At 38.1% G+C, this 12,391-nt stretch overlaps 1 protein-coding gene across 1 annotated transcript in view; it reads left to right on the top strand.

Moving 5' to 3' along the window:
• The window catches only part of Archease (protein archease), a 57,405-nt gene extending 46,312 nt beyond the window's left edge, over nt 1-11,093 (top strand). The window contains exon 6 of the mRNA XM_090384744.1: nt 10,945-11,093. Within this exon, the coding sequence (XP_090240870.1) occupies nt 10,945-11,034 (90 nt within the window). The 3' untranslated portion in view covers nt 11,035-11,093. The remainder of the gene's footprint in view (nt 1-10,944) is intronic.
• The last annotated feature ends 1,298 nt before the right edge of the window (nt 11,094-12,391 follow it).

Genomic DNA, 12,391 nt, shown 5'->3' with positions numbered 1-12,391 from the left:
TAAGTGAACCAATAAATAAGTGAACATGCACTACTTCTCCACAGTCTCCAGTTTTATTGATGCACTTGTCCCAATGATGGATGAGTTTATTAATACCATTACTGAAGAAGTCCGTGCCCACATGAAGTAACCAACATCGCACCACCTGATGAACTACCTCATCCGTGGTGAAATTCTTTTCTGGAAGGTGTTTTTTCAGAGGGCCGAACAAATGGAAGTCTGAAGTGGCTAAGTCTGGACTGTAGGGAGGATGTAACAGTTTCCCAATGATTACGGCACAACCACTCACGAGTGGTGTGGGGTTGCGTTGTCATGCAGCAAAGTCAACCCATTTGTCAGGAGTCCTGTCATTTGTGTCGAATGTTGGCTTTCAGTTTTTCCAACATTGCACAGTAAAGCTGTGCATTGATTGTCCCTCCCTTTGGCAAGAAATCCACCAATAGAATGCCTTGGTGATCCCAGAACACTGTGGCCATGATGTCGATTTTCAATGTCAACACGGCCTGCTTTAAATTCATTGCACCAAAAACACACCACCTTCTTTGTCATCACCTTTTCGCCATACACAGCAACCAGTTCACAGTGAATGTCACTTGGTGAAGACCCTTTTGCTTGCAAAAAGCAAATAACTTCACGAACACCTGTTTTGGACCACACTTGCATGGTAGCCACCATTTTGCAACTGGAATCTGCTGTGAGGCGACAGTACCACAACGCTGCACTGGCAGTCTTTTTGAACATTATTAACGGGTCTATCTGTCCACCACGTTTCATCTCATTCCCTTTCACCATTATTAAGAAAAAAAAGTGTTACCTTATTTTATATGTACGAGGGGTTTCCCCTCGTACATAAAAAGTGTAGGAGTGAATTACTGTATTTTTTCAATCATATCAACTATAACTTGTGGTAATAAACAAGAGTAAAAAATTTTTAAGTACCTAGCAATTTGTATAGTTGTCCAGATTTCATGGAGAAAATATTTCCACCTTCGACAAAAGTTGTAGTTGGAAGAGTAGGACAGAAATTTTAAATTTTTGAAGGAAAATAAAGCAGTTGAAAAATTTAATGTTTGAAATGTACCTCTTACTGTGGGGTACACAAAGGTTGATATTGATTATAACAATGGTTATTCAAATAAAGAAACTAGATTTTGTCTTTGTAAAATACATTTCTATCAACAAATATATTGTAAAAATAAAATGAATAAGACATTTTAATTTTTGATTGGCATATCTCTTCCTGACTATTGAATCAATCAAAAAATATTCGAAAAGTGAATTATAATATAAGATAGTGTGGCTTGGACTAGACTAAGTGAGGTTGCAAGGTTCAGTTTTGTGAGCCTTGCAATCTGCAGTGTATGCTCAAGCTGTCATTTCCAAAACTAACAGCTGAGAATGTTTCTTGCTTGCTTATTCACCTCTACAGACCAAGCTAAATTACATTTTAGTATGTTCTGTAGACTCCTAAAAAAAAATTCCTGACCTTGTATAGCCTCACCCACATCTATAAAAACAATTTCCACATAGCTAAAAATGCACTCAAGCAATTTCATATGCCAGCCCTCAGAACAAACAACTTTGAGCCCTACTATTAAGTTGAAGATCCTTTCAACTCTGAACCTTTCTAGTTTTAATACACAGATTGTCACTTTTAGTGTAACTTAACTCATTCTTGTGTGTGTAATTTGTTTCTCAGATGAACATGGAATGTGCAAAGTATGCTATTTACTAGTTTGAAAAGTATGGTGCATTGTTCTATAAGAGAAGTTTTGAGTGATTTTAAATGTTTAGTAATTGAGGTCCACATTTTATAGAAAATGGATTTTCTCTCCTCTAGTAAATCCTGATTCATCCAGCACATCAGTTTCTATAGCAGCACCTCCTCTCAAAAGATAAAAAAAAAAAAAAAAAAAAGCTTTCCCATCTGATGATTATAATTTTAAATTCAATAAAAGAAGTGGAATCCACACCCAAAGATGAAGACAGTTCAGAAAATTGTGAAGTACTTGGTGACAAAATTCAAGAATCTTTTAAGTGGAATAGTGTAAGGCAACCTGTATCTCCAGATTGTAAAATTTGCTGATGTTAAACTCCTCCTACCACTTGAAGTTGATAAACCATGTCCAGTTTATTGTTCATTACAGATGGCTTTTGTAATTTCCCCCCCCTCTCTCTCTCTTCCAGACCAATTTGAACATATACTACAACCATTCAGCATCCTTTTACTGTCTGACTTCAAACACAGAGGACCCACTTTTCTTCTTCCTCATTTATCTTTTCAGCTTGTTTTCTGGAACAGCCTCCCTTTCACATGTATTTCCTGACAATTGCAATTTATAGAAATTCAAGTCTAATGCCAACAAGTATTTTCTTTTACCTTCTCAATCCACCACGCACATTACTAAGTACTATAGGTTCTAATACCTCTCGTTTGGGGTTGACATAAAAAACATATGTTTTGCACATTATTAGGAATCAGTAATACGTCTTTGCATTCAAATTATCTTTATATTGAGAATAATTTTATGTATAACTGATATCATAAACAGACTAGTTTGTTCATATTGCTTTATTCATTTTAAAAGATGCTTAGAAAGGCCCAGTTAAAATTCCATTGGTGATATAACTTCAGTAAAGTGCTACTGCTATCTATAATCCAGTCTTTCCATCCTTGTGTGGAAAAAGATTGGATTCATGATGAAGATTTTTTAGGAACATTTCACACTATGGTTGTGAAGTCTCTGACAAGGATTGCTGACTGCAAAACAACTTGATGTATATTTGTGGCAGTGAGCATATTTACTCGTCACAGATGTGGAAGTTCTTTATGCTGCAGCCAAAATCTTATATTCAGCTAGGTAATTTACAGACAATTTAGCATTAGCATAGTCATATGATCCAAGAAAGCATGTTTACAGAATCAGCCAAAAAAAATTCACATTTCACTTATCCATTCATTCCAAATGTTTGTCTAGTTCTGCTTTGAATTTATTTAAGCTATTAACATCCACAACAACAGATGGAAGTTAGTTCCAGCAATCAACTACCTGTTTCCACATATCTATTCTACAACTGTCTTGCCTCAGTGTGAATCTATGCCCACTCAGGTTTGAAATCTGAGGAAGGGTCCCATCAGCATTGAGCCTGCTCAAACCATCAAGACCTTATATACCTCAGTCAGATCATCTCACAGGTGCCTAGTCTCCAGAAGCAGCAATTTGCAGAACTTAAGCCTTTCTTCATAAGAGAACCTTTGTTCCCTTCACCAGCCTTGTTGCCCTTCTCTGTTATAGCAACTCTACATCCTTCCTAAAATGAGGCTTCCAGACCTGTACACAGTACTCAAGGTGTGCCTTGACCATTGCCTTATACAAGGGGATAATGAACTTCGGTAGACTAATTTTCAGGAAATACGTATGAAGGAAGGTTGTTCCAGAAAATGGCAACTGAATGAATAAATGAGGAAGATGAAAAGTTGCCAACTGTGTGGTGTTCAGTCAGTGTCAATCCCCTAAAGAGACATCATCTTGCCTAGAAATTGGAGTGCTACAACAGATAAGCATAGGAGCAAAAGAATCTTTTGCAAGATATAAGACAGGACTGAGTTCAACTAAGTTGTCTTTGCCCCACTGGAGAATTACCTGGAGATCAGAATTTAAGGAATTGGTAGCAGATTTTCGAGAAGTTGAAGCTGATTGAGCAGGAAAAGGTTTCTCAAAATGGAAATTGGAGTGCAATGTGTTATCATCAGCAAAACTATAGATAGGATTTCTGGTCAATGGAAGGTCATTAATATACAAGAGGAAAAGAACTGAACCTTGGGGGACATTAGTGGAGAAGTTAGAAGACAGAGCACCATCTACCATCACCCTCAGTGTGTGATCAGAAAGAAAACTGGATAACCAATTAAATTACAAAAAACAGTTGGTAAACCATAAGATGGAAGCTTGTTTAGAATACCTTTATGCCAAACACGATTGAAAGCCTTTGAGATGTCAAGAGCAACTGCTTGTGTTTCACCGAACTTTTCCATTGAATTTGCCCATAAATGGGTAACATAAGCCAGAATCCAGTGGATTGACACTGACTAAATCCATACTGCCAATTGTTGATCAGACGGAAGGTTTCTAGGTAGTTCAAGAGTTGTTGGTTAATTGATTTCTCCATTACTTTACGAAGGGTAGAAGTATGTGACGATAATTGAATGGGAAGGATTTGTCACCCTTTTTTAGGAACTGGCTGGATATAAGCAAATTTCCAAGCAGAGGGAAAAACACCTTTGGAATAAGAAAGTGAAAAAAAAGTAAGTTCAGAAGCACAGGTTTTGAGAACAAGTGAAGAAATACCATCAGGACCTGGAGCTTTCTTAGCATCAAGATTTGTCAACATACTTCTGACAGAAGAACACAGGAGGCATTGAATGGAGCGTGTTGGGAATGGTGGGAGGTGTTTTACCAAGTTCATTAATACATGAGGTGGAAGAAAAATGGGATGCTAGTATTTCAGCTTTATCCTTGGCTGAAGTGAAAACAGAACCATCTGGTTTTGACAGAGGTGGGAGCAGAGATGGGCAAAAGTTGCTGCCAATAGCTTTGGCAAGAGACCAAAATGCTTGGCTACCAATAGGGCAAGAAGCAAGTTTTCTACTCTTAGCCTGTTCAAAATCTAGTTTGGACTGATTAATAACTGCTTTACAATTGTTGTGAGCTTTGGTGTAGGCAGAAAATGAAACTGAAGAATTGGAAATAAGCCAATTGCGAAGCGCAACTTTGTTCTCTTGAACAGCCGTGGCACATTTATTGGAAAACCAAGGTTTAGATAAGAGACGAGATTTTAAAGTGGAGTGTGGAATAAAGGATTCCATTCCTACAAGAATAATTTCACTGACACAATCTGAGCAAATGTTGACATCAGAAGTTTTGAAACAGTAATCTGACCGAGGAAAAGGAATCTCGCAGGTCATCCATTTTGCATTCTTGTAATGCCAAACAATACGAGGTTGGGAATAGCCATGAGATAAAGGCTGCATTGGAGAAGAGACAATCACCAAGTTGTGATCTGAGGTGCCTAAAGGAGCACTCACTTCAACTGTGTACTTAGGTGGGTGGGAAAACTGCTATTTTGGGGGGGGGATACACAGACTAATAGATTAACAGTAGCCTCTGGCAGAGAAGTGATTCTTGCACTACTCTATTGAAATGCAACTTAGCAGCAGCCTAGAAAGCAAGGCAATGGGAATTCCCAGGACTGCTGGGAGTCAGTGGAACAAATACATGGACTGTGTTAGGGTAACTAAGAGTAGAAACAGGTGCATGTATATTTGCATCTATACCAATGCTAGGAGTATAGTTAATGAATCTGATGAGCTTGAAGTGATAGTCAAGACATCAAAGGTAGATATTGTTGGGATATCAGAGAATGGTATCACACAGATATAAGCAGTGCAGAATTAGAATTTGGGGAGGACTGTGTACAGGAAGGATAGACAGGACAGGAAGGGAGGAGGGGTTATGCTGTTAGTTAAGAAACATAAAATCTAAGGAAGTGCATCCAATTGATGTGTGTGGACAATGCAATGTTGAGTCTGTTTGCTGTGACAAAAGCCCTGGAAAGGAAAAATGAGAGTAGGTGTGTGTTTTAGGCCTAATGAATCTGATCAGTATAATGAGCAATTGTGCAGAGAAATAGTGGGCCAGTGTCTCTTATAATGGCGGATTTTAATTTCCCGGATATTGACTGGAATTTGTGGTTTGGTCACTCACATACTAACAAGGCTTTTGTGGATTTATTGGATGATTGTTTTCTACAGCAGTATGTTCAGGAGCCAACTAGAGGGAGTAATACTCTTGATCTGATTATCAGTATTGATTCTTCATGCATCAAGAATCTGCAGATAAAGGAACCACTAGGTGGCATGATCACAGTGTGCCGAAGTGGGATTTACTCAGAGGTAACTACCATTAAGGGTAAAGGTAAGGGAATTTCCTTTCATAAAGGTGACTATGGTGGTCTGAGACAGTATTTAAATTCTCTATGGTGGAACCAACTGATGTTACCAACAGCAAATTCAAAATGGGAAGCATTCAAAGAATTAATTTTGGAAGCTACTAGGCTTTTCATACCAACAAAGAAATATCGTTCAAGATTTAGACCTAAATGGATGTCAGTTGAACTAATTAAACATGTTGTTTTTTTTTTTTTTTTTTTTTTTTTTAGGAGCATTAGGTGGTCATTCCCTGACCTTTCTGCATCCTCAGTATTTGGTGGTGACGGGGTCGAACCCCGGTCTAATCAAGAAGCGTGTGCTACGCACTGCTGCTCCTTCCCACCTGGCTACGGAGGCACCTAATTAGACATGTGACAGAGAAGAAAAATGCATGGGATATATATAAATTAACATGTGACACAGAAGCCTATGATAGATAGGTCTGTAACCAAGTTACAAAGGAGGTTAGGCAGGCAAAGGATGCAAAGAGTTCTTTACTTATGTAAACTCTAGAAGGAAGGGGATGAATCAGATTGGTCCACTTGATATCAATGGTTCAACTGTTGATGATCCTGCTCAGGTAGCTAACAAACTATATGAATATTTTGCATCTACATTCACACGAGGAGTTATTCACGGAGGGGATTGCCAGAGGTGTATTGAACTCTGGCAGTAAGCTAGATAATCTTGTAATAACTGAGAGTAAAGTAGAGGAGAAATTGTTGAAGATAAACACAAGAAAGGCACCTGGAATCTATCCAGTTATATTTAAGGAGGCGGCGAAGGTAGTAAGCAAACCCTTAGCCATAATTATAAGAGCTTCCCTGGACTCACACCCGGTACCCATGGACTGGAGATGTGCAAATGTGACCCCAATCCACAAAGGAGGATCAAAGGGAGACACAGGTAATTACAGACCTGTTAGTTTAACTTGTTTTAGGGAAATTAATGGAGGCACTAGTTAAAGAAGCATTGCAGGATCATCCAGAGAAGACTTCAGTTATAGCTCGGACACAGCATGGGTTTGTTAAGGGGAAGTCTTGTCTGACTAATTTGATTGGATACTATGGATGTAGTCACAAAGGAACTAGAAGCAAAGAATAACTTTGATATCATTTATTTGAATCTTAGAAAAGCCTTTGATACTGTTGCCAAAATTGGAGCAGTGTGGCATTGGAGGCAAATTGCTGCTATGGATAAAGGGATGGTTGAGTGAGAGAAGACAGAGTGGTAATCAATGGACACTGCTCTTCATGGACTAATGTTATTAGTGGAGTCCCTCAGGGTTCAGTGTTGTTTTCTGTATTTATAAATGATATTGATGATGGTATATCAGGCTTAATGTCCAAGTTTGCAGGGTTGTTAATGACACCAATGAGAGTACACTGCTGCAACAGGATCTAGAAAAGTTGAGCAGATGGGCTGAGAGTTGGCAAATGAAGTTTAACATTGACAAGTGTGAAGTACTACATATGAGAAGCAGTAACCTCAGAGTGACGTATCATTTCTTTGTTACTACATTGAAGTGGTAGAGAATGAAAAGGACCTGGGGGTAATTGTGCACGCAGATATGAAGTTCTCTGAGCAGTGCAGACAGGCTGCAAGAATAGCTCTGGTGTCTTGTCAATGATATACAGGAATTTTTCTAGCAGGGATAAGGAGGTGATTATTCCCTTGAAGGCAATGGTCAGGCCACACCTTGAGTACTGTATACATGTCTGGAGGCCTCATTTTAAGAAGGATGTAGAGCTTTTGGAACGAGTACAGAGAATGGCAACAAGATTATTGCTCTTTCTTCATAAGAGCAAAGGGTTGCTCTTATGAAGAAGGGCTTAAGTTTTGCAAATTAGTGCCTGGAGACTAGGCACCTGCGAGGTGATCTGATTGAGGTGTATAAAGCCTCGAATGGTTTGAGCATGCTCAATGTGGATGGAATTCTTTCTCTTGCCCAGAACAGTTGCCTGAGAGGGCATAATTTCAAATTGAGAAAGACGGGTGTAGGATAGATGTGGGGAAGTTCGCGTTTAGGGAGTGGGTGGTTGATTGGTGGAACAAACTTCCATCTCTCGTAGTAGTTGATAGCTTAAATAGATTCAATGCTTGACAAACATTTGGAGCGAGTGGATGGGTGAATTAAGGGGTTTTTTTTTGCTGATGCTATATAAGCTTGCTTTCTTGCATCATGTGCCTTTGCTAATGCTAGAAGGGTTGTTTGTGAGAAAAAGTTCAGGCATGTTGGCTGTATGGTTAGGATTGTCCGGTATTCCTGTAGGTAAATGAACAATCTGTGCAATGTCATCAGTAATTGCAAAAGCCTCAGCATCTCGACCAGCTGGGTCGGTGTGACTAGAAAACGGAAACCAGATGGAATTGTGAATATTAAAATCACCAAGGAAAATTACCTCACTGTTAGGAAAGTTGGACTGGAGAAAGTCAAGGAGCTCCAAGTGTGATTAGTGGAGTTGGGAGAACAGTAGAGACAACAGATAAATTTGACACAATGAGGTAGAGAGATTAAAGCCAGAGAAGATCGAAAAGAGGAGATTCCAAATTACCAAGTATTGGAACGGACATATGCACAAGTACTAACTTTGAGGTGAAAGAAATCATACAGTGAATAATTTGGGAACTGAGGTGAGCAGTAGTTGAATCAACCGATAACTGAGATTCCGTCAGAAAAAAAGTATAATGGGTTTGGCTGAGTGGAAATGGACATCATTGAGACCACATATATTTGTGAAATGAACTAGGAAGTGTTTGGATCTTTTCACAGATAAGCTTACTCTATTAGTTTGACAATTCAAGGTGTATTCAATAGTAAGAAAAAGCAGGGGGTTGCTGTAGGAAGTAATGAAATTTTTGGATATGGCTTACACATGGTAAGAATATACCAGCTCCTTGACAATGCTCCTCGTATACACACTACTCGGCCTCCCTCCAGTCAATACCTGGCACAGTAAGGTAGCAAGATTATACACTAGCTGATTTGGAAGCCTCCTAAAGAGTTACCAATACATTTGGTCCCGTGTACCAGTCAAACCATTGATATCAGGTGGACCAATTCTTTCATCCCTTTCCTTTCAGAGTTTATAAACTAGACACTTCCTAGATCTTATATTAGCTATCAGCATAACCTCTCCTCTCTTTCTGTACACATTGTACTCTCCCAATTCTAATTCTGCACCCCTTATATCTGAGTGGCACCACATCTCTAATATCCCAACAATATCCTCCTTGTATGTCTTAATCAGCACTTCAAATTTGTCAAATTTATTTACCCCTAGCATTGGTGTATATGCACCTGTTCTTACTGTTAGTTACTCTAACACAGCCCATGTATTTACTTGTTTTATGATCCCCAGCAACTGGCTTTCCAGGCTGCTGCTCATTCCAATAGAAGTGCAGGAATCTTTTCCTCCTCTGCCTGCAACTACTGTTAATCTCTTAGTCTGTGAATCCCCCCCCCCACTGAAGCTAGCAGTTTCTCGACCCACCTTAACACTGCCTCGATAGCATCAGCAAATATTCTTGCACCCCTTCTACTTAAATGAATCCCTGCCTGTAGAAGCATTATCTCCTGTTAACAAGAACAGGCCACACTGAGAAAAATTCTATTCCATGAGTCCTGCACAATCTGTCCAGGGCCAAATTGATTGACAAGGCTCATCATATACCCCCCTCCTATCGTGTCACACTTTCAAATTGAACCCTAACTCGTGACTTTTTTTCAGCAGTGACCTGTACTTGCTTAGTAAATCTGCAGATTTCCTACACTTAATGTCATTATTGCCAATGTGCATGATATCACTTTTTGTGCCCTTAAAAGATATCTGCTCTACGTCATCAACTTTTGCCTGGCAGACATACTCTGGTCCTCTTCCACCTATCCTTTTTGCACAATATATTGTGTTCCTAACAATTGAGTCATCAACAATAACTGGCTCCTTTGGGGCCAATGCATTCTGCCCTGAAGGTTGTCTGGTCCATAAGAGTGTGCTCTGGCATTGAGTTGGGCAGCTGAGAACTTGATGAGTCCCTCATTTTAATTCCTTCGAAGGCATCCATCTGTCTTTTCAAGCTCTCATAGACGCCCATCAGAATGGTGAGTTGGTGCCTAATTTCTTCACATTATCTGGACCTAGCATGCACAAAGACATCCTCCATGGCTAGATTACTTTCATTAGTAATGTATAATTTTTTAAATTGTGATGTTCATACTGCATGAGGAGCAAAATAAGGTCTAAACAGATCTTATTGGACAAGAAAAATTCCTTTAGAATTGCACAGTTTCGTAAGACAGACAATCAGTACACTTTTTTTTTTTTTTTAATTACTCCAAAACAGCCGAAGCCTTACAGAGGAGGAATTTGACAGTAGCAATATAGTAATCATTCTATTTACAATCTGTACACAATGTCAGGTATCAATATACAAGTTCAATTTACAACATATACAATGCATATCATGTGTTACAAGCGATTTGCAACTTATTTTCCACCTAATGCAAGTTCCAATTCCTCAGTGGATGGCAGTACGGTCAATCTGATTTTGTTCATTATGATACCAAAATTAGTGTGCAGAAGAGATCCAAAAATTTTAATTTGGTGGCAGTGGTTTCCCCTCCCCTTTTCATAACCAATTATTTTACCTCTGATAATGTAGTGGTTTTGCCACTATACTGTCAGACAGCAATATAGCCACCATAAAGGTTTGGACTGATGAGAAATTAACAGGATTCTGCTAACACCTAGAATTCACTAAATATTTTTTTCATTGGGATAACAAGTCCTATTGTGTTTTTTTTTTTTTTTTTTTGCATTGTGGGGTAGTGGAGTCTTCACCATCAAAATTTTCTTCATTATTATATAACCAACATGTTGGTTGTATAATAATGAAGGAAAATTAAAGCTGTCATTAAGATAAATATTTGCTTGAAATTAATTTTTTTTTTTTAGGGCACAGAAGTAAAGGCAATTACTTACTCCAGTATGCAAGTACATGATAATCCAGGACAACACGAAGTATTTGTCATTATTGATATCTAGAGGTATACCTAAAATGTACTGTATCAAATTATTTTATATTAAACTTGTTACATAAAATTGCCTGAGACTGAATTTCATGCACAGTTTTTCTCATTTGTAACTGAGTAGAGGAAGGGTGGGGTACTGAATTGGTCACATTTATAAAATGATATATAAGGCTAGAAAATACCTTAATCAAAAATATGGTGTACTACAGACAGCAATATGCATTCTATTTCCTTATAAATGTGTGTGCTTTTTCTCTTAAGAAACCAGCAGTAATTTCCCACCATGGTAGTATTCCAGCAACCTCAGTTTTACCTTTCCATTGTGGGTATGGTTAATGAAAATATTCCCACTTGATCAACACTTACATCTCCCAAATTTTGAGTTAAAAAAATATGGAAATGAAGAAAATGGATTTTCAGACATTCAGCAGTCCATGCCTTTAAAACATTCCAACAAAGTTGACAGTAGATTTACAATCATTTTCTTCCAAGAAATCCATGCACAACTGTTTTTTAAGAAATTGCCAAACTGCTAGTTCAGCCCTGCAACTTTGTTTCAAAAATATTATCTTTGAGGTCCAATGAAAATTCCTGCTTTCAATTTGCATCTGTTAAATTGGGAAAACTTCCCTTAAGTAGTAGAATCCACTTTCTTCATTATCCAGAGCCTTTAAATAAAATCCTTTTTTAATCTAAGCTTTAAATGCAAAGATGGAAGAAGAACCGTTTCTGGTTCAACCAGTGGAATATATATATTTTCTCCTCAGTAAAAGTTCCTTCCTTGGGGGGGGGGGGGAGGAAAATTAAAATAATATATGCAGCAGTGGAAGGAAAAGAGGGAAGAATTTGTTTTGCCACATAAACACAGATAAAGAACAGTATTTTGTGAAACCTTATAGAGCAATATGCAATCTAATTATCCTAAGATCACCACAGACATTCCAAGCAGTCATGGTACTTCAACTACTGCACTCAGAATCTTGGATGTACTTTCATTCACTTTTATTGCCAACAACAAAGTAGAACTGATGCTTTCCCATAGTGCAGTAAAACTGCCTTTTAAACTTAATTTTGAGGCATTAATAAATATACACCATTCACTAAGATTTTGTTCAATGCCCACTTCTTTCAGATTACTAATATGTTTGCAGAAACATATACCATCTTTCATAACAAAATATTTTGAAAATGCTTTGTGACATTTTCAGCATACCGTCATTTTAGTTCCTGCTTCAAGTAAATTCCATTGTTGCAACCTACAACCAAGGTGTTCTGCTTGCTCTTTAGATAAGTTTAAATCACAAACTAAACACATTCAACTGTTTAATTAAGTGCAGAATATTAAAATTTTCTGGTTGGAATCATCCACT

The sequence above is a fragment of the Mastigoproctus giganteus genome, chromosome 11, assembly GCF_048544385.1.
Source record: "Mastigoproctus giganteus isolate SK-2022 chromosome 11, ASM4854438v1, whole genome shotgun sequence".
NCBI lineage: Eukaryota > Metazoa > Arthropoda > Arachnida > Uropygi > Thelyphonidae > Mastigoproctus > Mastigoproctus giganteus.
The sequence above is the reverse complement of the archived record's forward strand: the minus strand, read 5'-3'. Positions and strand labels throughout refer to the sequence as shown.